Source organism: Salvia hispanica, chromosome 4 (genome assembly GCF_023119035.1).
Source record: "Salvia hispanica cultivar TCC Black 2014 chromosome 4, UniMelb_Shisp_WGS_1.0, whole genome shotgun sequence".
NCBI classification, from domain to species: domain Eukaryota; kingdom Viridiplantae; phylum Streptophyta; class Magnoliopsida; order Lamiales; family Lamiaceae; genus Salvia; species Salvia hispanica.
The window spans coordinates 22,686,825-22,713,337 of record NC_062968.1 but is presented as its reverse complement, the minus strand read 5'-3'; the positions used below and the strand labels follow the sequence as shown (position 1 = coordinate 22,713,337).

The following is a 26,513-nucleotide window of genomic DNA, read 5'->3' as shown; positions in this document are numbered from 1 at the left end:
TGTCATAACACCCTTATGTTTTTTTGCCATAATTTTATTTCATATTATGACTAATTTACCACAGTGTCAGATTAAGGCTATATATCTAGTTTAGGAAAATTAAATCAAATTAAATACCTATACCTAAATGCATGTTTATTAATCAGAGATAAACTTGAATCATGGTTCAAAATAATAGATGGATTTCAAAAAAAATTTAGTGTAATATACGTAACACTTAATTTAAAAATCATTATTTTCGATTATAAATATTATTATAGTAGTATTAATAAACACACTATATAACCAAATTATTATATTTAATTATAAAGTAATTTGATAACTTATATGCAAAAAAAATTCCAATTGTGTCGAACTTTCCATTTTTGGAATGGAATAAGATCAAGATCAAACCTTATTCCATGGTATTTACATGAGGTTCCTCTTTAAGAAAGTCCCCGGGAGGGCTTAGTTGATCCATGACTTATGTTTCATCTTTCGTTTCCTTTTCGTTTGTTTCGAGAAATCTATCGATCCATTCCGATGTTTATTCAAACAAATTTTGTATCGTTATCGTATCGAAAATATCGATATGAAAGAATTTCATATTGTTACCGTATCGAAAGTTTCACTATACCAGATTTTGGTAATACATAAATTTTGGTATGGAAAATATCTATACCGTTACCGTATCAAAATTTCGGTATATTGTACTGTACTCGGTATATCGAAATTAAATGATATCTATTTATGATTTTAGGGTTTCCAATAAATATTTTTGAATATATAAATAAATTAAATGGATATCTATTTATGATTTAAATTTTTTAATCTTAAAAAATTAAATTATACTCCCTCCATCCACGAAAAATAGGATTGTTCCATTTTTATTCCTCGTACAGTAAAGAAGATGAGTTGTTTGTTGGGCTTGGGCCTTTAGGAATTAGTGATTTAGCCCACTTATTCATTTATACACGTGGACGAATAATAAGCTGGCCGTTTTTTTATCCTTGAACATTTTTTTTGTTGCCACATGACAACATATTATTCGTCCACGTGCATAAATGATTGGCTATGAATGGTGGTATGATGTTACTTTAAGAGGTGGTGGCACCCTAACACTCCCCTATAGGGATCAGGTCCATAAGTGAAATTCTGTTAAAAATCAAAGCAAATCTCAGTCATTTGATCCTGTGATGTAACCGTTAGATTAATGCCACGTGTCATCTAATAATGTGGATTGTGTAGTCTAATACACTTTGGTCTAATAATGTAGATTGTGCAATCTAATAATGTAGCCCAATTGATAATGTAACACTTTTAGTGTAATAATGTAGCTCATATATTATGATCACAACCATCCAATCTAAGGATCCAAGGGCTGTAATTTATTTTGATTTTTGACAGAATTTGTCTTATGGACCATCGTGCACCTCTACATGTATATATTACATATGTTTATATATTAATGAGAATTGATAATTTTAAATTATTATCTTTATAAGGTAGATCCATATGCACGTCCCCTTAATTGCTCTTTTTATGAGCTTAGTATTATAGATATAAAAAATATATAACAGAAAATAACATCCAAAAATTTAAAAATTTATACATATATAAAAGACGAGTTTTGGCATTCTTTTGAAATATTTATAAGTTTTGAGTATAGATTTTAATATTTATAAGTTTTGGGTTCCATAACAATTTTTTCCTTGATTTTATTATCTTTAAATGATGTAACCGCTCTACAGAACAAAAAAAATTGAAGAGGTCGTGCACTCAATAGTCTCTTTTCTTAATGATTATGGAAACCGTTCTCCATTGAATTACCTTAATATTTGGTGTTGAAAAATAATTAAATTACAACCGTTTTACACCTAATTCAAATCCATAATTGAAAAAATCATGTAACTGCCAATTGTAGACCTTAATATATGGTGTGAGGAAATAATTTAATCACCTTCATTTCGCATTTAATATAAATCCATTACTAAAAGAAGTTTGAAGGTTATAAAAGGGGAAGTATCCATGATATATTTCGAATCAAAAATTTTTCTGCTATCAAATCTGTGACTTTTTAATTCATGATATATTAGTCTTGCTATTTTTATGTAAATATTGTATATACATATATGCAGGATTTATAGACGAGAGAATACCATCGATTCTGCAAAACTATGGCATCAGAGGCTATAGGGCAGTAGGTAATAGAGAATCCTTTTAATGTTTTTGGTTGAATTTGTGTACAATGATGATATGGAGAAATCAAAAGCGAAGAAAAGTGATGTTGGTGGTGTGAAGTTTTGTATTTTTGTTTCTCATTCGTCGTCGGTGAATTTTCTGGCAATTAAGTATGATGGAGGCGATGGATTCTTCTTTAGGGTTTATTTTGGGGAAGAATGGAAGGTTGATTATTTAGTGTATTTGTATTAACACTAAATATTGTATGTTGTAGTAGGTTTATAATTTATGGTACAAATTATATGTAAGGAAGGATCCCCTGCTGCACCTGCTATGCCATTTCTCACAAGCAATAAATCAAAGAAATGAAAAAAGAAAAAGAAATAAAATAAGCGTTGCTGCGTTTTGTTCATAGAAAGCTGTGTTTTAAACACAGCCCCTGTTGTGCATAGCAGGAGATCCATTTCCATTATATGTGTACAATGTCGGTTCATTTGCTATAAATTTGTTAATTTGTAGTGACTCATTTTGTGTTTCTAAAATTAATTTTTTTGTTGATGTGTTGATGATAGGTCTACAGTTATTCTCTACCTAATCATGTGTTGTTTGTATCATAGTAAATTGAGTTGTTTTTCCATATGATCTAAGTCGCAATATGTTATGAAATTTTCGTAAAATAGTATTTTGGTTTTATTCAATAGATTTACTATATTTTTAGAGCATTTAGGATTTAAGTAAAATTAATGTGTATTTGCAAATATTTTTATTATATTTATTGTTATGACTATATAATTTTTATATGAAGTTTTATTTAGTGTGTATCACATTATTTGTTACGTGGAGTAGTTAATTAAGTTTATAAATAGGTTTATAAATCAAATTAAATATCTGTGCATCGCGCAGCAGGTGTGATACTAGTTATTAGTAACTGTCAACATCAACTACACTACATAATAATATTTCATTTTTGAGCTGGATTATTAACAGAGAAATAATTAATGTTGCTAGTACGAGAACTTTTAAATCTTGTAAAATTATTATATGTAAAATCGAACATTCTAATAGTAGTTTTTTAAAATTTTAGCACCGCCTTATTTACAATCTTGGTTCTGCCACTCTACTGTTTACGATTATTGGTCTCGATTTGGAATAGTGTCATTGTAGGAGGACCAACCATACTATGGTTCGCAATGCTAATATTATTTTTCTTTGAATTTGAAGATTATCGTTGACCTATCGCATTTACAATTTGTGCGATAATTTAATAATATTGTATTTGTTTTATTGATGTGTCAAAGTATGAGAAAAAAAACTCATTTGTAGACTTGTAGTAAAATGAGCTAGCTCTATAATAATTGAGTTATAACCTATATTTATCGAGATTTCGGTATTACTCAAACACTTAAATACCCAAATTTTCCCCAATTTTTTTTGGTTTTCAAATGGTGAAATTTAATTAAATATCAGTCTAATAAACTGAATTGTTTACTTATTACATTTCGATTTAAAAATGTTAGTAAAATATCGTGGATATGGAATCTTATTCATTAGGTTTCCATTTCGTAAATTTCACAGGATCGTGCAAATGCGGACCGAGTCTTTGAAATTGTTGAAGTTGAAAAGAAAAGTAGAGAAATTGGGAGATTGCTGTCCGCGTTCTACTTGAAAATATCAGCTACCCTTCCAATTCAAGCCCATCAATTTCGTAAATCGTAAGCAACCGCGCCGATTTTGTTCAAATTAGTATATCCGAATCAGAATCAAGCTGCTTTTTGAATCACGACCGCTTAAACCCTACAGACTTTATCGCGAAATTCTAGCATTTCTGCCCTCGAAGCGCGTGCTAGACTTATCAGTCACCTCCCTGCGAGATATCCAGCCAAGGTGAACGCAATTACTTGTTATGTTCTTGCATTTGAGCATTTCAGCTTTCTGTGTTGAATTCCAGTTTTGCTGATTGTATGATTTGGTCACTGGTTTGCTGTATAAACAGCTGTGGAAATAGCAATTGTGATGTGGACGCATTAATTTCAGAAAATGTAGTGTAAATGCCCAATTTATCGTCTCCTTGCTAGTTAGGGATTTTCCAGATACATTGTAGCTTTTGCTCTCGTTAAGATTGGTAGAATTAGAGAAAGTTTACCGTGGAATTTGGCACATACTTGATCTGGTTAGCTTCGGTATCTTTTTCAACGTCTTTCAGGAGATGTCTCGAGTGGAGGACTTGTGGGAGCGGTTGGTTCGGGCGGCACTTCGAGGCCGAGCACTGGGTGGTGGTTTGTATCGACAGCCGGAGACTGGTCTAGCTGCAAATGTTCCTTCCTCGCTTGGAAACAAGGACATAGATGACATTTTGAGGGCTGCAGATGAAATTCAAGATGACGATCCGAATATAGCCAGAATTCGTATGTACTCTCTCCTAGTTTTCTTTGTTTTCCTTATATTTTCTATTTTGTTTCATGGATAAGTAAACAACTGTATCGTTCTAGAGTATGTTTTTGTCTTAGAAGCTTATGGGAGATTTTGTAAGTTTTAGGTGTCTGATTTACTATCCCCAGAGTGTGATGTGGTATCCCTATACTCAAATACCTTGAAGATGAGCTACATATTACAATTCACAACTATATCCTCATGTTTAACTTCTTTTATTTTGAAGCAGTAGCTATAGAACAGACAGATTGAACAATGAGAATTGCATACTGAAATAGTATGTGATTGCTTTGTGAGCTCAAGTTCATGTCCCAGTTTACATGTCCTAATTCACATTCTACCATCACTTTACTAAGTGAACTAGCTTGTTGGTTAGAACTGGATACAAGTTTTAGTTGTGAAATTGAAACCAAACCCACTGATTGGATTTGTTATGAGATGTAATGATAATTTTGCTTGCAATTTTCTTGTAAGCATGAAACAAGTACTGTAAGGTTACTAGGACTTTGCAGAAAATATTGTCCTATGGATATTTTCCTCTTTTTTATGTCCGGTGAATGTGATTAAAAAGTACATTATATCACATAATAACACTCATTCTTAACATGGCCAAAAAGTACAACATATCACATAATAACACTCATTCTTATAAGTTTGCTGGTTTATATTAATGTTGGAAAAATCCTGTAGTCCCTGAATGGGCATGTTCTTGCAATGACTGTTAACTTGTGAGAAGTGAATGCTAGAAAATTGTGTCCTGCATGTCAGAAAACTGGATGTTTTCCATTTGCTTTTGTCTCATACTCACTCCGGTCTCTTGTTTCCACTTCTTGCAGTGTGTGAACATGCTTATTCTTTGGCTCAAAATCTGGATCCAAATAGTGAGGGCAGGGGTGTATTGCAGTTCAAGACCGGTTTGATGTCTGTTATAAAGGTACTTTTTACAATGAAAGGTGCTAATCATTTTGCAATCAATGCAATCTATTTCCAAGGTGAAAAGGTTCACTGGTTTAATATGCATCACCCGATGATCTGTACATAACAAGCGCATATCCCACTGCAGTGACCCCTATTTTCAATGTTGTATTTGTACTTCTACTTCTGCATATTTTGTCAAGATACCTAAGGTATATTTGGCTTCTGTCTATGACTATCTTTCAGCAAAAGCTAGCAAAGAAGGAGGCTGGAAGCATAGATAGAACCCAGGATATTGCTCGGTTACGAGAATTTTATAAACTGTACAGACAGAAGAATAATGTGGACCGGCTGAGAGATGAGGAGATGGAGTTGAGGCAGTCAGGTGTCTTTAGTGGTAACCTTGGAGAGTATGTTCTTCAACTAGATCTATTTTTTCCTTTCTCATAAGAGACTTTGATGTGATGCTGTAGGATCGATTAGTCTTTTATACCTTCCGTTTCTCATATTACATCTACATATCTCCTTGAGTTAATTTCGGATTTCCTTTTTCATCGTAATTCTTCTTAGATTGGAGAGGAAAACAGTGAAAAGGAAAAGAGTCCTGGCAACTCTAAGGGTTATTGGGAATGTTTTAGGGCAGCTGACCAAGGATGTTTCTGCTGAAGAAGCTCAAAGTTTAATTCCTGAAGAGGTTTGACATATTTTTAATTATTCTTACTGTTTTTCATGCATGATTTCTTGTTGGATTGGGTGCTTTACCCATTTGATTTTGTAAACTATTAGTCATATTTTTGTCTTTTCTTTTGTGCATGTGATGCCCTGGATATGGAGCATTCATAAATCAGAATATATTTGATTTTAAAGCCTCAGTTTTTTTGGGTTTCAAGACCATTTTTTTTTCTGACTGCTTATACTGATGAAAGAGTATGGAGAGTCCTTCTATATGCCCTCTATTCATTTATTTCTATTTTGTATTCGTGGGGTTTGAGTAGCTAGTCTGCTACTCCTATAGTCTTGTTTGACTAATATGTGAGACATCAGTTTACTCTATGGCTATTTTCTTTCAGCTGAAACGTGTTATAGAGTCAGATGCAGCGATGGCAGAAGATACGCTTCCTTACAATATTATACCTTTGGATGCTCCAAGTCTAACCAATCCTATTGCTTCTTTTCCAGAGGTAATCTGGTTTAGTATCTATTTTGTTGATTTTAGTTTTCATGTATAATAATGATGCTTGGATGCTTAATTAAAACATCAGGTACAAGCAGCTGTTTCATCTTTGAAGTATTTCAGGGGCCTCCCAAAATTACCTGGAACATTTGCTCCTCCTCCTTCAAGAAGCCTAGATATTTTTGATTTTTTGCAGTATACTTTCGGTTTTCAGGTTAGTCGTCTATTTATTTTAGTTTTGGAGGATGATTGTCCTTGCTGTTGTTTTGGTCTGCATTCATCCCCATTTAATGTATATTAATTGTAACAGAATTAAATAATAGCCTAGCTTTGTGCTTGTTACACCTGTATTGAGATAGTATGTGGTCCTTATTTACGTGCTATGTTTTTGTTTTACAGAAAGATAGTGTCTCAAATCAGCGAGAACAAGTTGTTCATCTCCTTGCAAATGAGCAAAGTCGGCTACGAATTCCTGAAGACCCAGAGCCTGTAGGTCTCTTGATTTTCTTTTAATCAAGAAATATAGATAAGAATTACAAGCTTATGATGTTTAAGTTCAAGGCTTCTCTTGGAGTACAGAAAATATCATATGTGAATAGGTGTTAAAGAATTTTAGTGTGGGATGTAAAATCTACTGCAAGAATATGAGTTGCATTCTGCTCTGCGCTGTTTTTCCGTCTAAGTTTAGCTTGTTTAGTTAATGCTCTGGGATATCAAAGGTGTAGACTAGATTCTGGGTTTTCTTTTAGTTTAGCTTTTCTTTTCTTTAGTGTTTAGGTGATGGGCTCAGTGGTTTGATGGGAGATGTTACATGTCTCTGGATTGTGAAATGTGGATGCAATAAGAACTCCCTACCACCATAGAATCATATGTGACTCGTGCTTCCCTATGCTGTACTATATCTACTAGGAGTTCTGGTATTGCGGTGCATCTTTGGTTTCCTTTTTAAGGTTTGTTTATTAAAAATATATTTTCAAACTGAAAAGGGATATTGGTTCTTCCCCTCCATTTCTTAGGATTTTTGCCTTTTCCGTTAATTTACGCCTCAATTATATTATTGCCAGGGCTTCTATACTTGCTCCAGATGTTTTTTGTGCCAGTGTATGGGATTTTCATGATTTTTCTTATGTTGGAAAAGCTTCATACTTATGATAGCTTCAAAGAAGCCATTCATATACTTCTTTTCCACAAATTAATGTGTTTCAAGAATCAGCAGAAGATATGATACCCCTCCTTTCTCAATTTTATGATATACAAGGCTTTTGCTGTGTACACTCACTGGTTAGTTTCTGTTAAACCTGAGAGGCTTTGTTGGAAAGTAGGCGAGCTACTATGGGGGTTATTGCCCAAGCTTTATGTTGATATATCATCGTATATCTGGAGGGATGCATAGAAGAAATTAGGGTGGGATTATGTTTAGGGCGGTATGTTGACTTTCAAATGTTCTACAACCATGTTCGAATCAGATTTAGTTAGGGATTGGGGTTTTATCCTCAATTAATATTTCTCTAGTTTTAAGAATCGACTCTTCCCTTTGTAATGGTTCATCTATCTTGATAAATTTATATTGTTCTGTGACTTCTGTCATAAAGTGCTTAAACTCTTGACCTGTCTGTTTTACTACAGCATTTTAGTTTGAGTGGCTCTTATTTTCAGGCATTGCTTATTTTCATTATATTTTGGAATTTCATTTATGAGCTGCTTATAAATTTGATACAGATATTGGATGAGGCTGCTGCTCAGAGGGTATTTTTGAAATCCCTGGACAACTACATCAAATGGTGCAACTACTTGGGAATATTACCCGTATGGAGCAAGTATGTTTGTATTATGAAAATCACAAAAATGGCCCCTTAGTAAATGAAATGAAATTTGAATAAATCAAGCACAGCCTCTTATTGGTGTGGAGTTCTCATGAAATTGGTATTTGGGTTTAATAACTTTTTTTCCTTTTTTGGGCAGTTTGGAGGCTGTTAGCAAAGAGAAGATGTTGCTCTTTGTTTCATTATACTTCTTAATATGGGGTGAAGCAGCAAATGTTCGATTTCTGCCAGAATGCTTGTGCTACATTTTTCATAATGTAAGTATATTGGCTAACTGTTGTTGATACTTATGGTTTTCTTGCTAAAGAGTTGATTCTGACTATGTTTGCTTTGCCTCTCACTTGTTATTGATAATTTACGTAGTCTACACAGTAAAAGTTATAGGCTTCTTTTTATGTGGAGTCTTGTTTACACAGGCAACCTATATACCCACCCTCTAGGTTATTGTTCATATTGGATCATTCCAATTAATTGGTTCCTGTGTTGGGATCTTGCCCTTAATGCAGACCCATTTGATGCCACTTGTAACCCAGATCTGAGGGACTTCTATTGTTTTATAATTGCAATTTAATCTTTTTGGTTTAATTGTCTGAAAATAGCTAACTACAACCAATTTTATTGTTTTTAAACAACTTTACTCTTTTCAAAAATACATGAACTAGTTTTTGGGAATTTGGCATGAGTCCTAACTATAGCTTTTTAATTGTACGTGGTGTAGGAATCTAGATTTTGACAAAAAAGAAAAAAGAAATAGAGTTTCATGATGGGAACTTTCAGGCTACTGGCCAACAAGATTTGAACTTGTGCTTAAAAATTTTTTGAAGTTCATATATTTTTTATGACAGTAAAGAGTAGAATTTTTGAAAAATCAAAATTTAGGTACGGTTTGTGTATTGACAGGTAATTGACCTTTTTATTGTACAAATTTAACCTGGACTTCACGTAGTGTGGATATGAATGTGATGGAGGTGCAGGTTTAACAATGTTATGAAAGGTTGTTTTCCGTGGGGTATAGCTTGTTTGAAGGCTGGACCTGTTTGTGTTGCTTCAGTTTTTTGAACTTTCGTAGAGACAAGTTTTATGTTCTGTTTTTGGTGCCATCTTTGTCTGAGTTGATAAAACAATGTCTAAACTTTTGTATGCGATCACTAGTGCTATCCCCTTTAAACCTGTTCTAGCTAAAGCTTCCAAGCCTGAATTTCCTGCTCTGAATGAATGGATCTATTGAACAGATGGGTAAGGAGCTGGAAGAGGTATTACGACAGCAGGTTGCCCAGCCAGCTAAAAGTTGTGTTTCTGGTTCTGATGTATCGTTTCTTGACCAAGTCATACTGCCTCTTTATGAGGTCATAAGTGCGGTATGTGCAAGTTATTTGAGTTATGTTTTCCATGTTAACAGTTACAAATATGTTGTCATTTAAACTTGGGTGCTAGAACTCTGTTATGGATAGTTATGTTTGAGTATGATACTGTTGAGTTGATCTTTATTCTGATCCTTAGGAAGCCGTGAACAATGATAATGGGCGAGCGCCTCATTCAGCCTGGAGAAATTATGATGATTTTAATGAATTTTTCTGGTAAGTTTTCTTTTGGAAATATATGCTATTATTCCATCATTTAGTGTGGATACATCTGTTGGTTAAATTATTCATGTTCACTAGGTCACTGAGCTGCTTTGATCTTCGTTGGCCCTGGAACCTGACGTCAAAGTTTTTCCTGAAGCCAGCACGGAGGTCCAAGGTACAATAAGTATGCAAATTCTTACAGGATTGATTTAGGACATGGAATTTATTTCAAACATGTTAAATGGTTATGGTTGCTTCTATCATCAACTGAACTCTTCTGTGATAGTGTTGGCTTAGCATTCATGTCATAATTTGCTAACCACTAGTAATGAGTTTTTCATTAACGAGTTACCCTTTATTATGCTTGTGTTAATAAAAATCCATTGAATAGTTCACTTAACATCCGGACACATCCTACAACTGCTAGCTCTTTCACACTCAACTTGTACTTTGTATATGTTGGTACAAAAAAAGTTTGAACTGAGAAATTTGTTTCGATATATCTTTGTCAATGAATTATTGTTTTCTATTAATTTATGTTTCATTTCATAGATTAATTAGTAACTTATTTTTTACCCCTCTGGCTCAAGGGTTGCATATCATATCGCCTATAGAAGTTGTATAGGGGTGACTGTCTAATTAATGTTCTGTTCTTTGTTTGCAGAATGTTCTGAAATCTGGGGGAGGCAAACGCTGTGGGAAAACATCTTTTGTTGAACATAGGACATTTCTTCATCTCTATCACAGCTTTCACCGTCTATGGATATTCCTCTTTGTGATGTTTCAGGTTTGCAACTTAATCCTTAGCTTTAATCTACTGGACATTTTCCAGATTTTTGGTAAATGCTTAATTATGCATCTTATTTGAAACTAAAATATTTTAAGATGCAAATTGATGGTGATATCCAGTTTTAGTGAGAAGATGGAATTGTTGCCCAGTCAGTGGTTTAAGTAGTAAAAATTGATATAAATTCGATTTATATAAAGTAGTGCCTGTGTTAATAGGAATCTTGTTCCCTCTACCAAGCATAAAAATAGAATAACTAAGAGGGTTTGTTTGAAAGAATAGGGAAAAAGATATTCTTTCTTTGTGGACTAACAAGTATTCTTTATAGTATATCCTCGATTATTGTTTTTTTTAATTTTTTTTTATTTTCTAGCATTGCTTCATTGGCAGCTCATCGTGTTTTTCACTTGCCTCAGAATCTGCCGTGAACCAGTTATTATCTTTACATTTATTTAATACACTTTTTGCTTGAAGAATTCTTTCTCCATATTTTGGTCATTTTTCAGTCTGCAGGGACAAGATTGCTCTTCACTGCATGGCTCAATTTAATAACTTTTACACTCTTATTTTGTCACAGGGGCTTACCATAATTGCTTTCAATCGTGGAAATATCAACTCCAAGACCATTCGAGAAGTTCTTAGTGTTGGCCCCACATATTTTGTGATGAAATTCTTTGAGAGTAAATAAATAACCGGGATTGATTGTTTTTATTTAATTACTGTTTTCTTACATTGGAGTTGTTTCATTCTAAACTTTTCCCCTGATTTGTTTTCTTGCTTTCTGGTCCTTTAGGTATTCTGGATATTGTAATGATGTATGGAGCGTACGCCACATCAAGGCATCTTGCTGTCACCCGAATTTTCCTCCGTTTTCTTAGCTATGCCTTGTTATCAGTTTTCATATGTTTCCTTTACGTGTATGTAAATCCTAGACTTCTGATTACTTTCCCCTTTTCTGTACTTCTTACTCTTTTCTGTTCTGTAAATTGAATTCATTAGTTTTGTTTTCTTTTCGATAATTTCAGGAAAGCTCTTGAAGACAGGAGTAATAACAATAACACGTCTGTTGTTTATAAACTTTATGTAATTGTTCTTCTAATTTTTGCTGGTGCAAAGTTCTTCTTGAGTGTCTTGCTGCACATCCCAGCATGTCACCGTGTGTCAGATCGGTGCAATAGTTGGCCCCTGGTTGGTTGGATGAAGTGGATGCACCAGGTTTACATATCATATTGCGTATTTGCATGAAATAAAGAAATCCTAGTTATAGTATTGAAGCTGTATTTCTGAATTATCTTTCTGTTGTGGTGTAGGAACATTACTATGTTGGCCGGGGCATGTATGAAAGAGCTTCAGATTTCTTGAAGTATTACACTTGCCTTTTTTGTCTGTTTGAAACTTTCTTCTTCTCTTTCCTCTGTGCATGTTTTGTATGTGTTGCCTATTTGTGGTACTTCTGTTACGCCTCTTCTTTGAAGCACTATAACAAAAGCAAACAATATCTCCAATAATTTAACAATATATAAATTCTACCCAACCCCTTCTCTTCCCAACCCATTCTAAACGAAAGTCCACATGGTGGGGACGGGACGGCATCCGTTGTGCAATCAGTAGAGGGACAATGGTATGATGATATAAATTTATCGCACTACGTGACGGAGTCAGCCCCTGGGGCAGTAAAAGCTGAGAAAGGTGACAGATGACGATAGCGCGGTGAGGCGAGGTTCTTAAGCGTGTAGTAATGAGCTTATTTGATGGAGGTTGGCTACGGGCCGTTAGGTTTTTAAGCTTCTCTTCATCCTAAAAGTTGATACAGTTTGTAGCTTTTTAATCACGTGGGTAATTTTTTAGTTGGACAGTAAACAATAGTATGCAGTAATGTTATTAACTTCTGTCCTAGTTTGTCTACCTGGAAAGTTGGTTACAGTGTCTTTGTTTCCTTTAGAATCACCAAACTATTAGGATGTAGGTCCGAGTTTTTCCTTGTTCAAAATCAAAACCTTCTCATATTAAAAGTTCATTTATCAAAGAAAACTTGTTCTCCTGGAAATCAGCTTATTCTTTTTCTGTTGATTCCCGATATCTTATGGTGTACATGATTATTGTAGGCTCAGTTATCTCAACCCATCTATTACCAAAATATGTCATTGTCTTATTTTAGCATGCCATTTCTCTTATTTAATGCTTATGAAAACATTACTTAAATTGATCATATAAATCACCATGATACAATTTCTTCCCTGAATGTGTGAATTTTTACTGCTATGAAATTACATTCAAATATAGTAGTCATTTCTTAGAGACTAATTATTGCACATTGATGGCACTGGTTGTTTTTTACAGAACTCTTTGTGTTACTGCGTTGTTGATTACTTTCATGTCTAGTACTGATAGCATTTTATCTTAACTCTTGTATTTATTTCAGATACATGATCTTTTGGTTGGTTGTGCTGGGATGCAAATTCTCTTTTGCTTATTTCTTACTGGCAAGTGTTAAATTTTTTTTCAAGCAAATTTACATAAAATTGATTGTTTTTCTATATCTATATTAACATTGACTTTCGCTTCTCGTTGCAGATTAATCCATTGGCAGAACCAACAAGGTTCTTAGTAAACTTGCGCATTGACCAATACTCTTGGCATGATATCGTGTCAAAAAGTAAGCCACAAATTTATTGCTGATGCACATGGAAATTTCCTGTTTGTTTTGATGTGGAATTGGTTTGCTTGGAGGGAATTGGAGTGCAGTCAAAACTTGATGATTGCATGAGCACTGTTGGAGTGCATTCCTCATTTTGGGCCTTAAATCTGAAAGTTGGATGAATTAAACTACTTCTATTTTCTCTCTTTTACCATTTGCCCTTGTGCCCCCTTACTCTTGGGACTGAGAAAGGCTGTGGTGGCCCTAAACTTATCTTACACTGTTGAATAATGTAGAAATGATGCTGCACCTTTACTAGTTATTTTGATGGTAATATTTTTTGGGCCTGGATCCTTTTTCTTGTGTTATTTGTTGTGGAATATAGGTTTGAGTTCTTCAGGATGCATTTGTTATTTTTAACTGTTTTGATGTGCTTGGTTACTTTTGTATGAACAGAGATTCATGTGTGATTACATCCACCAATATTTGACGCTGTTTTTTCATAGTTCATTTTTTCTACAAATAAATTGCTAATGTCTCTCTACTTGTAGATAATCATAACGCATTTACGGTTCTCAGCTTATGGGCCCCCGTAGTTGCCGTAAGTATGCATTATTTATTTATTGTCTTTTCTGATCTTGAATATGAGGCTCTTCTACATTTTTCCTGTTCTTTGTGGTATCTAGTCTCAAGATTTAGTTTTTGAATTGTACATTTCATTTCTGTAGTATTTATATTGCATTTCAATGATGGCTTCGGTAGTTATCTTCTTTCTCAATTATTAATTCTAGTCAAAACTTTTGACTATGTTGTCCTTTGCTTTCTGTTGCAGATTTATCTAATGGATCTCCAAGTTTTCTACACTATTGTATCTGCTATATTGGGTTTCCTGATGGGTGCTAGAGATCGCCTTGGAGAGGTAAGATGTTTATTGTGCGCTTAGAAATATTTCACTATTTCTGAGTATTCCGGAGGAATCCTTCTCTAATAATCAAATATTTGTGTATTTTTTTGCTGTGAATTTAAAATATGTATTTATTATATTATACGTTTTCCTTATTGGATGGTTCCAATACACGATTCACTTTTATCTCTTTGTTTATCTTTTTCCTGTTGACTTCAGATTAGATCTCTGGATGCTGTTCAGCAACTTTTTGAAAAGTTTCCTGCAGCTTTTATGAATACTCTACATATACCGCCCCCACAAAGGTTCTTTCTCCTTCATCTTGAACCTTTATTTCTAGAAGAACATCAGAAGGAATACTGAATACTATGCCAGAACCCTCTACTACTTGCAAGGTGTATTTTTAATGGAATTAAACCGTACCTTTCTTTTCAGGGAATCTGTGCAATCATCTGGATCTGGTCAGGTTAGTTCAACTCACTACAAAGAAAAAGTGCCTCTTGTATTTGTATGACCATATCTGTAGTAGTGATTGCACAATTAATCTTTTGAGAGATGTAAGGAAACTGAACATCTTTTGCCCACAGCATAAAATATTACTAACTCTGGGATTGTGGTATAGGTCATCGAAGCTGGGCCTTTTCTAAATAAAAAGTTTCTCTTTTGTCTCACATGGATGTATCCCATATATTTTGGTTGCTAGCAGCCTTTATTGCTTGTTGCCATCAATAGTAAACCAAAAAAACTACCCTGGATGTCAAAAATATCCGTAGAGGATGACAATCTAAAGAAATAATCATGTCTGGATTTTGGTTGAGCTGTGAGAATCAAGAGAGGCAGAGATGGAGCTATGGGTTACTTGCATTGGCTTGCATTAGTTGCTGATCAGTGCTTGCTATACCTGTGAATGTACATGATATTGTTTCCTTCTTTATTCTCATCTAGAATAAGTTCTGACAAGTTTACGTCCATGCTTCTTTCATGATACTTGAATTTATCCTGTTAGGCTGGGAATCCTACCGGTATGTATCCTTAATGTCATCCAAGATTGAAATTAGAGTATGCTAAAATCTTCTGAGATAATATTACAGATATATGATCCATTAAAATCATGTTTCTTCAATATGATGTTGTGAAATTGAAATACTTACGAAGTTACAGAATTGAGTTGTACATTTCAACCGAACCTGTTGATTTGTTGAACATCTGTCAGTGTTGAATGTGTATTGTAAATTCTTCAAATTTGGGTCTTATTATATTTGTCTTGTGAAATTATTTTATTTGTCTCACTGAAGGTTGTGGAAAAGAAGAAAACTGATGCTGCTCAATTTGCTCCATTTTGGAATGAAATTATAAGGAATCTGAGGGAGGAAGATTATATCGACGATCTGTGAGCTTTACTGTTCTAGCTATTGTACCATCTACAATTGTTTTACATTGCTTGACGCATTCTACATTTTGCTCTTATTATGTGTTGTATAGGGAATTGGAATTGCTTCAAATGCCCAAAAATTCAAGGAGTCTTGCACTTGTCCAATGGCCGCTTTTTCTTCTAGCTAGCAAGGTCTGCTGATGTCCTTAGTCTTTCTTACTTCTTTTGATTGGTATGTGTTTGGCATTTATTTGATTTTATAATATCTGCTGCTATCTTCTTTGTGCAAATAATTGTAGATATTCCTTGCAAAAGATATTGCTGTAGAGAGTAAAGAAACCAAAGATTCTCAAGAAGAGCTTTGGGAAAGAATCTCAAGGGATGATGATTACATGAAATATGCTGTTGAGGAGTGCTTTTATAGTATCAAATTTATCCTTACAGAAATATTGGATGATGAAGGAAATAACGAAGGAAAGAAGTGGTAAGTTTATTTTGATATTAAAGTTTTCCTCTATGGCTGAGCTCCAAGATTTCTCATGAAGGCATATATAATGCCTCCCATGCGAACATGGCAGGGTTGCGAGAATTTATGAAGACATCCAAGAGAGCATAGCGAAAAGGAATATCCTTGTTGATCTTCAGCTGGACAAACTGCCGCTAGTTATACAGAAAGTCACTGCACTCCTAGGAATATTGGTATTTAGGAGTTTCCTTTTATTTTTGCATAAGGAGAAAAATAAAACAGTTAAAGGAACTAATCATCCCTGAAATATCATGACCCATCTTATTCCTAGCATGTAAGCCCAGTTTTTTAGATAAATCTGAAAAAGCAAAGACCTTAAATATGTTATGATTTGAGACCTGCCAACCAACTCCAAACTTAACCAGGAAACATTAACTTTTAAATGTTGAGTAGCGAGTATTCCTTGTTTATGGTGACTTGCAAGGACTATCTTGGATTTTCCATCCTGAACTTGTTTTAAGGGTTAAAATCTATTTGCAGAAAAAGGATCAAACTCCTGACCTTGAAGCAGGCGCTGTTAAAGCTATTTTAGATCTATATGATGTTATGCGAATGGATGTCCTGTCCTTCAACATGAGGTCTGTATGAGTGGTGCATTCTTCTCTTCATTATTTTTCACTTTCCATGGTGTGAGTGTTGCCCTCCAAATTATAAATCTTATTGTAACTGTAGAGATAATTATGATACATGGAACATGCTGGCAAAAGCCCGGACTGAAGGGCGTCTGTTTCAAAAACTGAAGTGGCCTAAAGAAGCTGAGTTGGTATGCTTTCTTTGGCACCTATACCTCCTCTCTCTCTGTGTGTTCTCAGTCAAATTATATGTGATATTATGAGTTTGTCTACTCAATACCTCTGTAGAAAGCACAAGTGAGTAGATTGTATTCTCTGCTTACCATCAAAGACTCTGCCGCAAATATTCCTAAAAATCTTGAGGCTAGAAGGCGGCTACAGTTTTTCACTAATTCTCTATTTATGGAGATGCCTGTAGCTAAGCCTGTTCGAGAGATGCTATCTTTTAGGTATTTCTTCTTGCAACTTCAATTATTTGGCTCTGTTGCTTCATATGAGTATGTATGTGATTCTCCCTGTGTTGTGCAGTGTGTTCACTCCATATTACTCAGAGATCGTGCTTTACAGCATGCAAGAGCTCCTAAAGAAAAATGAAGATGGCATCACAACCTTGTTTTACCTCCAAAAGATATATCCAGGTATGTTCAGGTTCTCTTGTTTACCATATTTGACATTTCAAGTGTGTGTTCTTTTATTGTGACCCTTGGACTTTGTGTTTGAGTTAAGGGGCAATTTTGTTGATGATGCCCCTGGGGACAGTTATCTGCAGTCCTTTTGCAAGTTTATTTCTCTGTATCTTGCTCTTATTGGTTTGTGCCCCTGTGTTTAAACTCACAGTCCAGTTATGTTCCTCTTGGGTATATGCCAAGTCTAATATGTTCCACTCTGTGTGTGTATGTATGTGCTTTAGGCTAACAACTATTGGAATTGCTTTTGCCCATACACAAAAAGGTTAAATAAACTTAATAAAAAAACAGAATTTTATTTTTCATTTGCTGGAGTATTCATATCTTCATATACAGATGAATGGAAAAATTTCCTTGCTCGGATTGGACGTGATGAAACTACATCAGAGTTGGAACTCGGTGATAATCCTAATCATATCTTAGAACTCCGGTTTTGGGCTTCTTATCGAGGTCAAACTCTGGCTAGAACAGGTGAGTCTTCTGCAGTTCCTTATTGGACTGTGTTTGATGTTTTCAGCTTAATGTTAAAACTGGCTTGTGTCATTTGATATATTTTGTAGTGCACGTCTGAAGCGTTGCTTTGAAAGGAATAGTGCATGTGTTGAGTTGAGGTTCAGTTTGTCTTGTAATTTTAGGTCATTTGTTTCTGTTTCTTAACTTTGAAGACTTGGACATATATAGAAATTGAGAGTAAAGCCAAAGGACAAGATTTTAGGTCCCTTAAGTTTCAGATAGCTACCTTTCCTTGCCTGTACCAGTCAAACATCTATACCTGATCATGCATGGTTATTTTCTAGCTTGAGGAAATATACTTCCTTGTATATGCGAGTTTGCTCCATTGGATGCTTGTAATTTTTCCCTCCAACCGGCCTGCTGATGATTCCTAATTACTACCTCCGTCCCCCAAATATTGTCCCACTTTGACTCGGCACGAGTTTTAAGAAATGTAATGGAAAGTGAGTTGAAAAAGTTAGTGGATTGTGGGTCCTACTTTTATATATTAGTTTTATGATAAAATGTGAGTAGGAATGAGTTAGTGGAATATGGGGTCCACTACCAAAAATGGTAAAAAGTGAAATGGGACAAACTTTGGGGGACAGATGGAAATGGAAAATGGGACAAATTTTCAGGGACGGAGGTAGTATTATATATTGAAGCATTGCTAATGTCTATGACTCTATCTTCCACATATCCTTTCTCACTCGCTTACTCATTGATCAACAGTTCGGGGCATGATGTACTACAGGAAAGCTTTGATGCTCCAGGCTTATCTAGAACGCATGTCAGCTGGAGGTTTGCATTGTTAATAATTAATTAGTAACTCCTTTTTGTTTCTTAGTTACTTTTTTCCCCGTCTTCCCATGCCTATGTCTTATAAGTCACTGAATCTCAGATGTCGAAGCTGGCATTATCGGAAATGAAACAGCTGATGTTCAAGGTTTTGAGTTGTCTCCAGAGGCCAGAGCTCAAGCTGATCTCAAGTTCACATATGTTGTTACATGTCAAATATATGGAAAGCAAAAGGAAGACCAGAAGCCGGAAGCTGCAGATATTGCTATGTTAATGCAAAGGTTCTGTTATTATGTTAAATATTTTAGCTAAGGGGTTGTGCTTTAAATTACAGAATGCTGAGTTCCTATTAGAGTCTAATTAATTAGGGATAGCTACTGTTAGAGTTGATGCTTACCTTATGAAAATTAAACAGTTGATATTTGGGGTGAATAGATAAAAGCATTGATGTACACTCTTCTAGATCAAAAGCGCACTAAGACTCCAGTTCGAATTAGAATTTATTTTGGGCAATTGAATTAGATGTGTACGGATTGCTTCAGCTGATAGCTCTCTCTACCTTGCAATTTTCTTTCTCATTGTCTACATTCTGAAAACAGAAATGAAGCTCTTCGAGTTGCTTTCATAGATGAGGTTGAATCTCTGAAGGAGGGGAGAGTGCACACAGAATATTTCTCAAAACTTGTGAAGGGAGATATCAATGGAAAAGACAAGGTTTGTATGATTATCTCTTTTATTTTTTTACAATTCTCGTGGTAAATTTTTAAAGTGATGTTTCTTATGATTGGTTCTGATACTGAATTAAACTAGTGTATATATAAGAAGAGCTGAAGTGTGACAATTGTTGGTTTCAGCTTTTATTGGTTCTTGGAGTTGCTTGTGTCACGTCACTCACCACTTGGGTGGATGTTATCTACATCCATTCTTTTGCTATGCGCTCATCATTGAAATGGTGCTTGTTGTTGAACCATTGTGTTCATTGATGTTATGTGGATTTGATCACTCCCACTTTTGCTATGCATACAAAAAATTGACTTCTACTTGTTGACTTGTTGGTTCTTTGGATAGGAACAAATAATTAAGAAAATATGATCACTAAGGGGACGGGGATACCAAATAAAAAAACACCGTGATTCCCAAACATAATTAGTGATACGTCTAGATTTTGACTACCCTCCCATTTCTTTCTAACCAAATAGACCAACATAGTGTTGGAACAATTGTTCCACAATACAATTTATCCCTTTCTGAATGAAGTTTGCAAGGTCTTTAGAACATAGTTAATGGGGTGTATTCAAAACGGCGAGAACAACCCCATCTCCATTAATACCCTATACCAGAACTTTTGTCGGAATAACGCAAGAAAATTAAAATGCGATGTGGGTCTTCAGAATCGCACCTACACAAAACACACCAACTTGGAGACTGAGACACTTGTACATTGTTTTGTATCATGCCACAAGTGGAAAATATGTTAGCTTCTTTGCAGTTTCAGTAAGAACTGAATCCCGGGATGAAACCTATAACAGGTTACGCCCCACTGGAACTCGTTTATTCCCTCTGTCACATTTTAAGTGGCTCGTAGTCCTTTTTAGACTGCCCACTTTAGTGGCTCATTCCAAAAAGTGAACCTTTTTAAGCACAAAATATGGTCAAGGCTAGTGGAGCCGTACCACTTTTAACACAAAACACAACTTAATCTACGTGCACAAAAGTAACAAGTCACTTATAATGGGATGGAGAGAGTATTTTATCGGCCATTCACACAACTAATCATATTAGCTTCTGATCAGGCCCTGCTTTCCCCGCTTGCTTCATACAGTGCTCTTTTGTTCTTAAATAAAGTGTACTTTGTCGAATACTTTGTCGAATACCCTTGCTCAGTTGTCATTTTGAGTCTTTTTATATTGAGCTATAAAAATTAACTCACAATCCTTGCAGGAAATCTATTCAATAAAGCTACCAGGAAATCCCAAAATCGGTGAAGGGAAACCTGAAAATCAGAATCATGCTGTTGTGTTCACTCGTGGGAATGCTGTTCAGACAATTGACATGAATCAGGTTTGAATTATATATTAATGTGCTACATGATCTCAAATTAAAATTCTCTGCCAATGCATTCTTCCATTGACCCTCATAACTTTTGATCTTGAGTTTAAGAATATTGTAATGCTGGCAAAAATATCACTTTGTACATTGCTTCCTTGCATCTCTTCAATCAAAGTGGATACGTATCCCAGTTTTACAGATTTTGATAGTTCAATGCACTAAATCCTGGTTATATATATTAAAATAATTAGACCTCCAAGAGTATATTGTATATGTTTCTGAACTTGTGATAAGTAAATATTTTTCCTGTGACTTTTGCTTTGCATCATTATTCCCTTTTATTATATCCACTATGTTTTCTCTGGTGCATTCCTTGAACTTGTGATGAGTAAATATTTTCACCACTTTCATGTATGCCACTTCTCTCAGGACAACTATTTCGAGGAAGCTTTAAAGATGAGAAATCTTCTTGAAGAGTTAAACTGTGATCATGGATTACGTTCCCCTACTATTCTAGGTGTGAGGGAGCATGTATTTACTGGAAGGTATTTAGATGTTACGTATACACAATTTTTGTTCTATGTATGTTTCAGATATGCATAACTTCTTAGCTTACTCATGCAGTGTGTCTTCATTGGCATCATTCATGTCCAATCAAGAATCTAGCTTTGTCACGCTTGGTCAGCGTGTTCTGGCAAATCCATTGAAGTGAGTATACCTGATATGAAATGCCAATGATGTTACTTTTACAAGATATAGTTAATGCTGATATTCGGGCAATTGTCAGGGTCCGCATGCATTATGGTCATCCAGATGTATTTGATAGAGTTTTCCATATCACAAGGGGTGGGATCAGCAAGGCATCTCGCGTAATTAATATAAGTGAAGATATTTTTTCAGGTATTGCTGTTTAAACAGATCTGTTGCATGCATCGCCATGTTCCTTAATTGATTATAAAAAATCTCATTAAAATAGAATTACTGAGTACATTTTGAAAGAGGTGTCGAGAAATCCACCTCCCAACTGCCACACTGCTTTATTTTGGAATTGTTCCTGCATTGGCACTCAAAGAGTCATAAATAGTACTGATTTAATGACATGTCTCATTATAACTTTCTACATATCAACCAATCTAAGAAGTTTGTAACAAATGGAGCATCTGATGGAGTTTGTCATGATTTTCCTGTTTATCTTTTCTGAAGCTGAAGTTGATAAAATGTAGGTTTCAACACAACTTTACGCCAGGGAAATGTTACTCACCATGAATACATTCAGGTACACTCTTGCAATGCTCAAAATCATGCTGTAGAGAGTGGTGGGGTGACGGAGGGTAAATAGATAAGTTTGAGGGTTTAAAATTGGCTAAATGAGTTCTCTACAGGTTGGCAAGGGGCGGGATGTTGGGCTCAATCAGATTGCTGTTTTTGAGGGCAAGGTTGCTGGAGGCAATGGTGAACAAGTTCTTAGCAGGGATGTTTACAGGCTTGGGCAGCTTTTTGATTTTTTTAGGATGCTCTCCTTCTACTTCACGACTGTTGGATACTACTTCTGTACCATGGTTAGCTTTCCATATAGCAGCAAATGGTTTTCCTGAATTTTTTTTCTTTATGTCTTTCTTTCTGTGTCTAATTACTTTGGGTGCTTCTGTTTTTCCCACTCCTTGTCTTTCTTTTTGTGTATTTTCTGCTACTATACCTTTATTGCGTCTCTATGATACTTAACATTATTCATTTAATTCTACATGCAGCTGACAGTGCTTACTGTGTATGCTTTTCTCTATGGGAGGGTATATTTGGTAAGCTTATGCTCTTAATACTTCACGATAATTTGGAGTTCATTGAATTCTTCTGTTCTAGATTCTTATAAGCATTGTGCGAAAGTCCACTAGGGACATGAACAAATATGGATGTTGTCCTTTTCCCATTTACCTTAAGGGAAAGGGACAGGAGAGCACTGTTATCATACATTTTTATATCCTTCCATATCTTGTATTAGGAGTCCTGGTAACTTGATGGAAAACCGCCATCCATGTCCCACGTAGGTACTCCTACCACCACCAAATGAAAACCGAGTGATTTTAACCGGTCCTCCAAACCTTCCCTCATTTTGATTTCACCATATCCTCCTGCGAGGTTTAGGGTTTGGGAACTACTTTTTGATAGTTTAGGATGTCACTGAATTAGCTTAGATACCATATTTATCATGCATTAATATTCACTGAGTTTGCCAGTTTTACCTAATATTTGTTGTAACCTTTCAAGGCATTATCTGGGGTTGGAGAAGCTGTACAAACCAGAGCTGATATATTGGGGAATAAAGCTCTCACAGCAGCTCTGAATGCACAGTTTCTTTTCCAGATTGGTATCTTTACGGCATTGCCAATGATTTTATGCTTCATATTGGAACAGGGCTTTCTAAGGGTAAGTCTGTTCTCACTCTTCCCCTATGGTTATTCCTGAAATTCTTTATATATATCTTTACGGCATTCTCAATCGACTACCCATTGATGTCTGAAGAAATTTTGTCTCATAATACTCAATTTAGTAGATTCTTCAGCTTCAAGTATTATCTAAAATGTGATTAACCAATAATTTAGTTCTAAAGATCCTTTAGTCAAGCCAAACTTCTTCTGCTTACAAATTTGATTAGTAGAGATTTCAGTTAATTGAAATCCTCTTGTGGTCAATTAGTAATAGAACCATTGTTGCATTGTTGAGTTACGAAGATGGATATGCAGAGTTACACTAAAATTGTGTCATATGTTCTTTTACTATTTCTAGGTGATGTGAAAGTTGTTTACTTCCGATGTTTAATTTATTTTTTGTGCTGTCTCCCACTTTTGTCGTACAGGCCATGGTTAGTTTCGTCACCATGCAGTTTCAGCTATCTACTGTCTACTTCACATTCTCACTGGGCACTAGGACGCATTACTTCGGCCGTACTATTCTTCATGGTGGTGCAAGGGTATGCTAATCTAATCCTTCCTTTCCTGCGAATGGTGAATCATATGTTTGAAATTGCTAAGAAAGTACTAACCTTTTTTGCAGTATCAAGCAACTGGTAGAGGATTTGTTGTTCGCCACATAAAGTTTAGTGAAAATTACAGGCTATACTCACGAAGTCATTTTGTCAAAGGGTATCTCTCTCTCCTCACCACCCCTCATATTGTACATGTGTATGTATAACTTTTAACTTCATCATTTTTTCAGACTGGAAATTGTGCTCCTGTTGGTGGTATACCTTTCATATGGGTACAATGAGGGTGGTGCTCTGGCATATATTCTTCTCACCGTTAGCAGTTGGTTTCTGGCTATTTCATGGCTGTTTGCTCCATATTTGTTCAATCCATCTGGATTCGAGTGGCAGAAGTAAGTTTCTTTTCCTTATGTTTTCTATCTGCTGCCTCTTAGTCTGCCTGGTTCAAGTATAACCCACTTGCAATCAATAGGACTGTTGAAGATTTTCGAGATTGGACAAACTGGCTTCTGTACAGAGGTGGAATTGGAGTGAAAGGACAAGAAAGCTGGGAGGCTTGGTGGGATGAAGAACTGGTATGATTGTAATTGTTCATGACTGTTTATTCCGTCTTGACTTGATAATGATCGCTCTTCAAACGTTAATTGGGAGTGATAGTTTAGCGATTGCTAATATGTGACTGACAATGATTCAAAAAGAACACAAAGCACTCTTTAATTTTACTGTTCCTCCATTTTATAGCTTTATTTTGGGTTTTTTTATAGATTTGTTTGAGCTCCCATATTAGTGTATTGACATTTTACAATTGGTACAGTCTCACATGCGAAACTTCAGTGGCCGAGTCATGGAAACGATACTGAGCCTACGATTTTTCATCTTCCAGTATGGTATTGTTTACAAGTTGAATGTCCAGGGAGATGACAGATCATTAACGGTAAATATCTTGTTTGTGAATGAAAGAAATCTGCTCTTTGTCATGGTTTTGTGGATTGTGGTCGGGAACCTCGATGTTTTGACTGATGCATTATTCTAGTAAAACATAATTGCTGCCTTTGGGGATGCATCACATGATCAACATGTGGTTTACTAATTGAGCTATCTATTTCTCCTTACTACTTCAGACTAAACACTGGTTAACAATAATCAGAATAATCATTTATGAGCATCCTTACTTACATAGCAATGCCTAAATTATTTAGGCTACTATCTAAAGCTATGTTTCTCTTTTACTGTATGAATCTGATATGGAATAAATGAGAACTGAATAGTATTTGCTTTGATATTTTGTTTTTGTTCAGGTATATGGATTTTCATGGATAGTGTTTGCAGTGCTTATAGTTCTGTTCAAGGTTAGGTTTCGAATACTATGATTTTGAGCAACCTTTTTCCTTACATATGGTCAACCAACTCTCTTTCTTTATCAACTCCACAGGTATTCACCTTCAGTCAGAAGATATCAGTCAATTTTCAGTTGGTGCTGCGTTTTGTCCAAGGACTTGCATTTTTACTGGCCGTGGCTGGGGTATCTGTTGCCGTTGTATTGACTTCTCTCTCCATCAGCGATATATTTGCCTGTATCTTGGCTTTTCTGCCCACTGGATGGGGAATTCTTTCTGTAAGTTTTCTCTTTGCTTATGTGTGAATCGAGTTACTTGGTTCGTGCTTGTTGATAATCTTGGTGTGATCACACTTCCTTTTCGAACAATCACATGCAGATTGCTTGCGCTTGGAAGCCTGTAGTGAAGAAAATGGGACTATGGAAGTCAATACGATCAATTGCTCGTTTATATGATGCTACAATGGGGATCCTGATCTTCATCCCTATTGCGTTATCTTCATGGTTCCCATTCGCATCAACATTTCAAACCAGGCTTATGTTCAACCAAGCATTCAGTCGCGGTCTTGAGATCTCGCTTATCCTTGCTGGGAACAACCCGAACACCGGTATTTAATTACACAAGTTTTGTATGTAATGTAGCACAATGCCCTTTTTTTGTCCCCCAACTTTCAATTAGTTTTCTGATATATTTATCTATTATTTGAATCTTGATTTATGTTGTGTAGTTGGTGGTCTTAGCTACATGATACAATTATTACACATTAAATTATCTCAGACTTGGTTGAGTGGTCTGGGAATGAAGTTCGCATTCTGGTGTTGTATTCATCTTACAAAGAGATGCATTTTCTATAAATACATGCCATCATAAGATGTGTTTAATTCGATATTTAGACTCATATTTACAAATTGTATGTATTTATGTCACTTTAATAAAGAAAACTGTTTAATGTGGGTTTAAATACAGTAAATTATTGCAAATAACTTTATAGAAAGTCTTCATCCTTCTAATAATCCTAAAGAGTATTTTCTTTGCTAGCTCAAAAAGTCGTTGGAATGGTTATGTTTTGTAAATTTTATTTCAAAGTACATTTTAGGTAACTTAGCTTATTGATAAGGGGTTATGAAAAACAATATAAATTTAAAATAAATATTTTATACTATGAAAAAGAATTAAATATAAATTTAGTAGGGGTTTAAGCCCCTTAAACTACTCCTTCGAATCGCCAATGTCGTTATTACTCTCATTTCACGTTTTACTAAAAACTAATAGTATGCTCTATTTCTGCCATAAAATTTCCCGTATTGC

General features: G+C 35.1%; 1 protein-coding gene across 1 annotated transcript; it reads left to right on the top strand.

Annotated features, from left to right (window-relative positions):
- The first annotated feature begins 3,722 nt into the window (after positions 1 to 3,722).
- Positions 3,723 to 26,091, top strand: LOC125223701 (callose synthase 9). Its single transcript, XM_048126964.1, has 53 exons — positions 3,723 to 3,872; positions 3,961 to 4,044; positions 4,364 to 4,565; positions 5,427 to 5,524; positions 5,752 to 5,915; positions 6,076 to 6,199; positions 6,576 to 6,686; positions 6,768 to 6,893; positions 7,079 to 7,168; positions 8,399 to 8,496; positions 8,642 to 8,759; positions 9,735 to 9,860; positions 10,003 to 10,079; positions 10,164 to 10,242; positions 10,732 to 10,854; positions 11,432 to 11,534; positions 11,648 to 11,771; positions 11,880 to 12,069; positions 12,165 to 12,217; positions 13,277 to 13,337; positions 13,429 to 13,510; positions 14,044 to 14,093; positions 14,325 to 14,411; positions 14,616 to 14,701; positions 14,832 to 14,862; positions 15,692 to 15,786; positions 15,879 to 15,960; positions 16,068 to 16,252; positions 16,347 to 16,467; positions 16,775 to 16,872; positions 16,967 to 17,057; positions 17,155 to 17,315; positions 17,395 to 17,504; positions 17,889 to 18,023; positions 18,777 to 18,845; positions 18,946 to 19,123; positions 19,442 to 19,556; positions 20,784 to 20,903; positions 21,321 to 21,436; positions 21,516 to 21,599; positions 21,679 to 21,791; positions 22,115 to 22,167; positions 22,274 to 22,450; positions 22,640 to 22,687; positions 23,154 to 23,312; positions 23,743 to 23,856; positions 23,940 to 24,028; positions 24,102 to 24,260; positions 24,341 to 24,443; positions 24,683 to 24,802; positions 25,167 to 25,217; positions 25,301 to 25,483; positions 25,584 to 26,091. The coding sequence occupies exons 3-53, from the start codon at positions 4,367 to 4,369 to the stop codon at positions 25,818 to 25,820; spliced, it is 5,766 nt and encodes a 1,921-aa protein (XP_047982921.1). The 5' UTR covers positions 3,723 to 3,872; positions 3,961 to 4,044; positions 4,364 to 4,366; the 3' UTR covers positions 25,821 to 26,091.
- Positions 26,092 to 26,513: the final 422 nt, after the last annotated feature.

What these genes read in the sequence shown, in the direction of transcription:
- LOC125223701 (XM_048126964.1), top strand. Translation starts at nt 4,367, where the DNA reads ATGTCTCGAGTGGAGGACTTGTGGGAGCGGTTGGTTCGGGCGGCACTT. An exon ending in GTCCTGTCCTTCAACATGAG is followed by an intron (nt 16,873 to 16,966) that starts GTCTGTATGAGT and finishes TTGTAACTGTAG; the next exon opens with AGATAATTATGATACATGGA. An exon ending in ATATCAATGGAAAAGACAAG is followed by an intron (nt 19,557 to 20,783) that starts GTTTGTATGATT and finishes CAATCCTTGCAG; the next exon opens with GAAATCTATTCAATAAAGCT.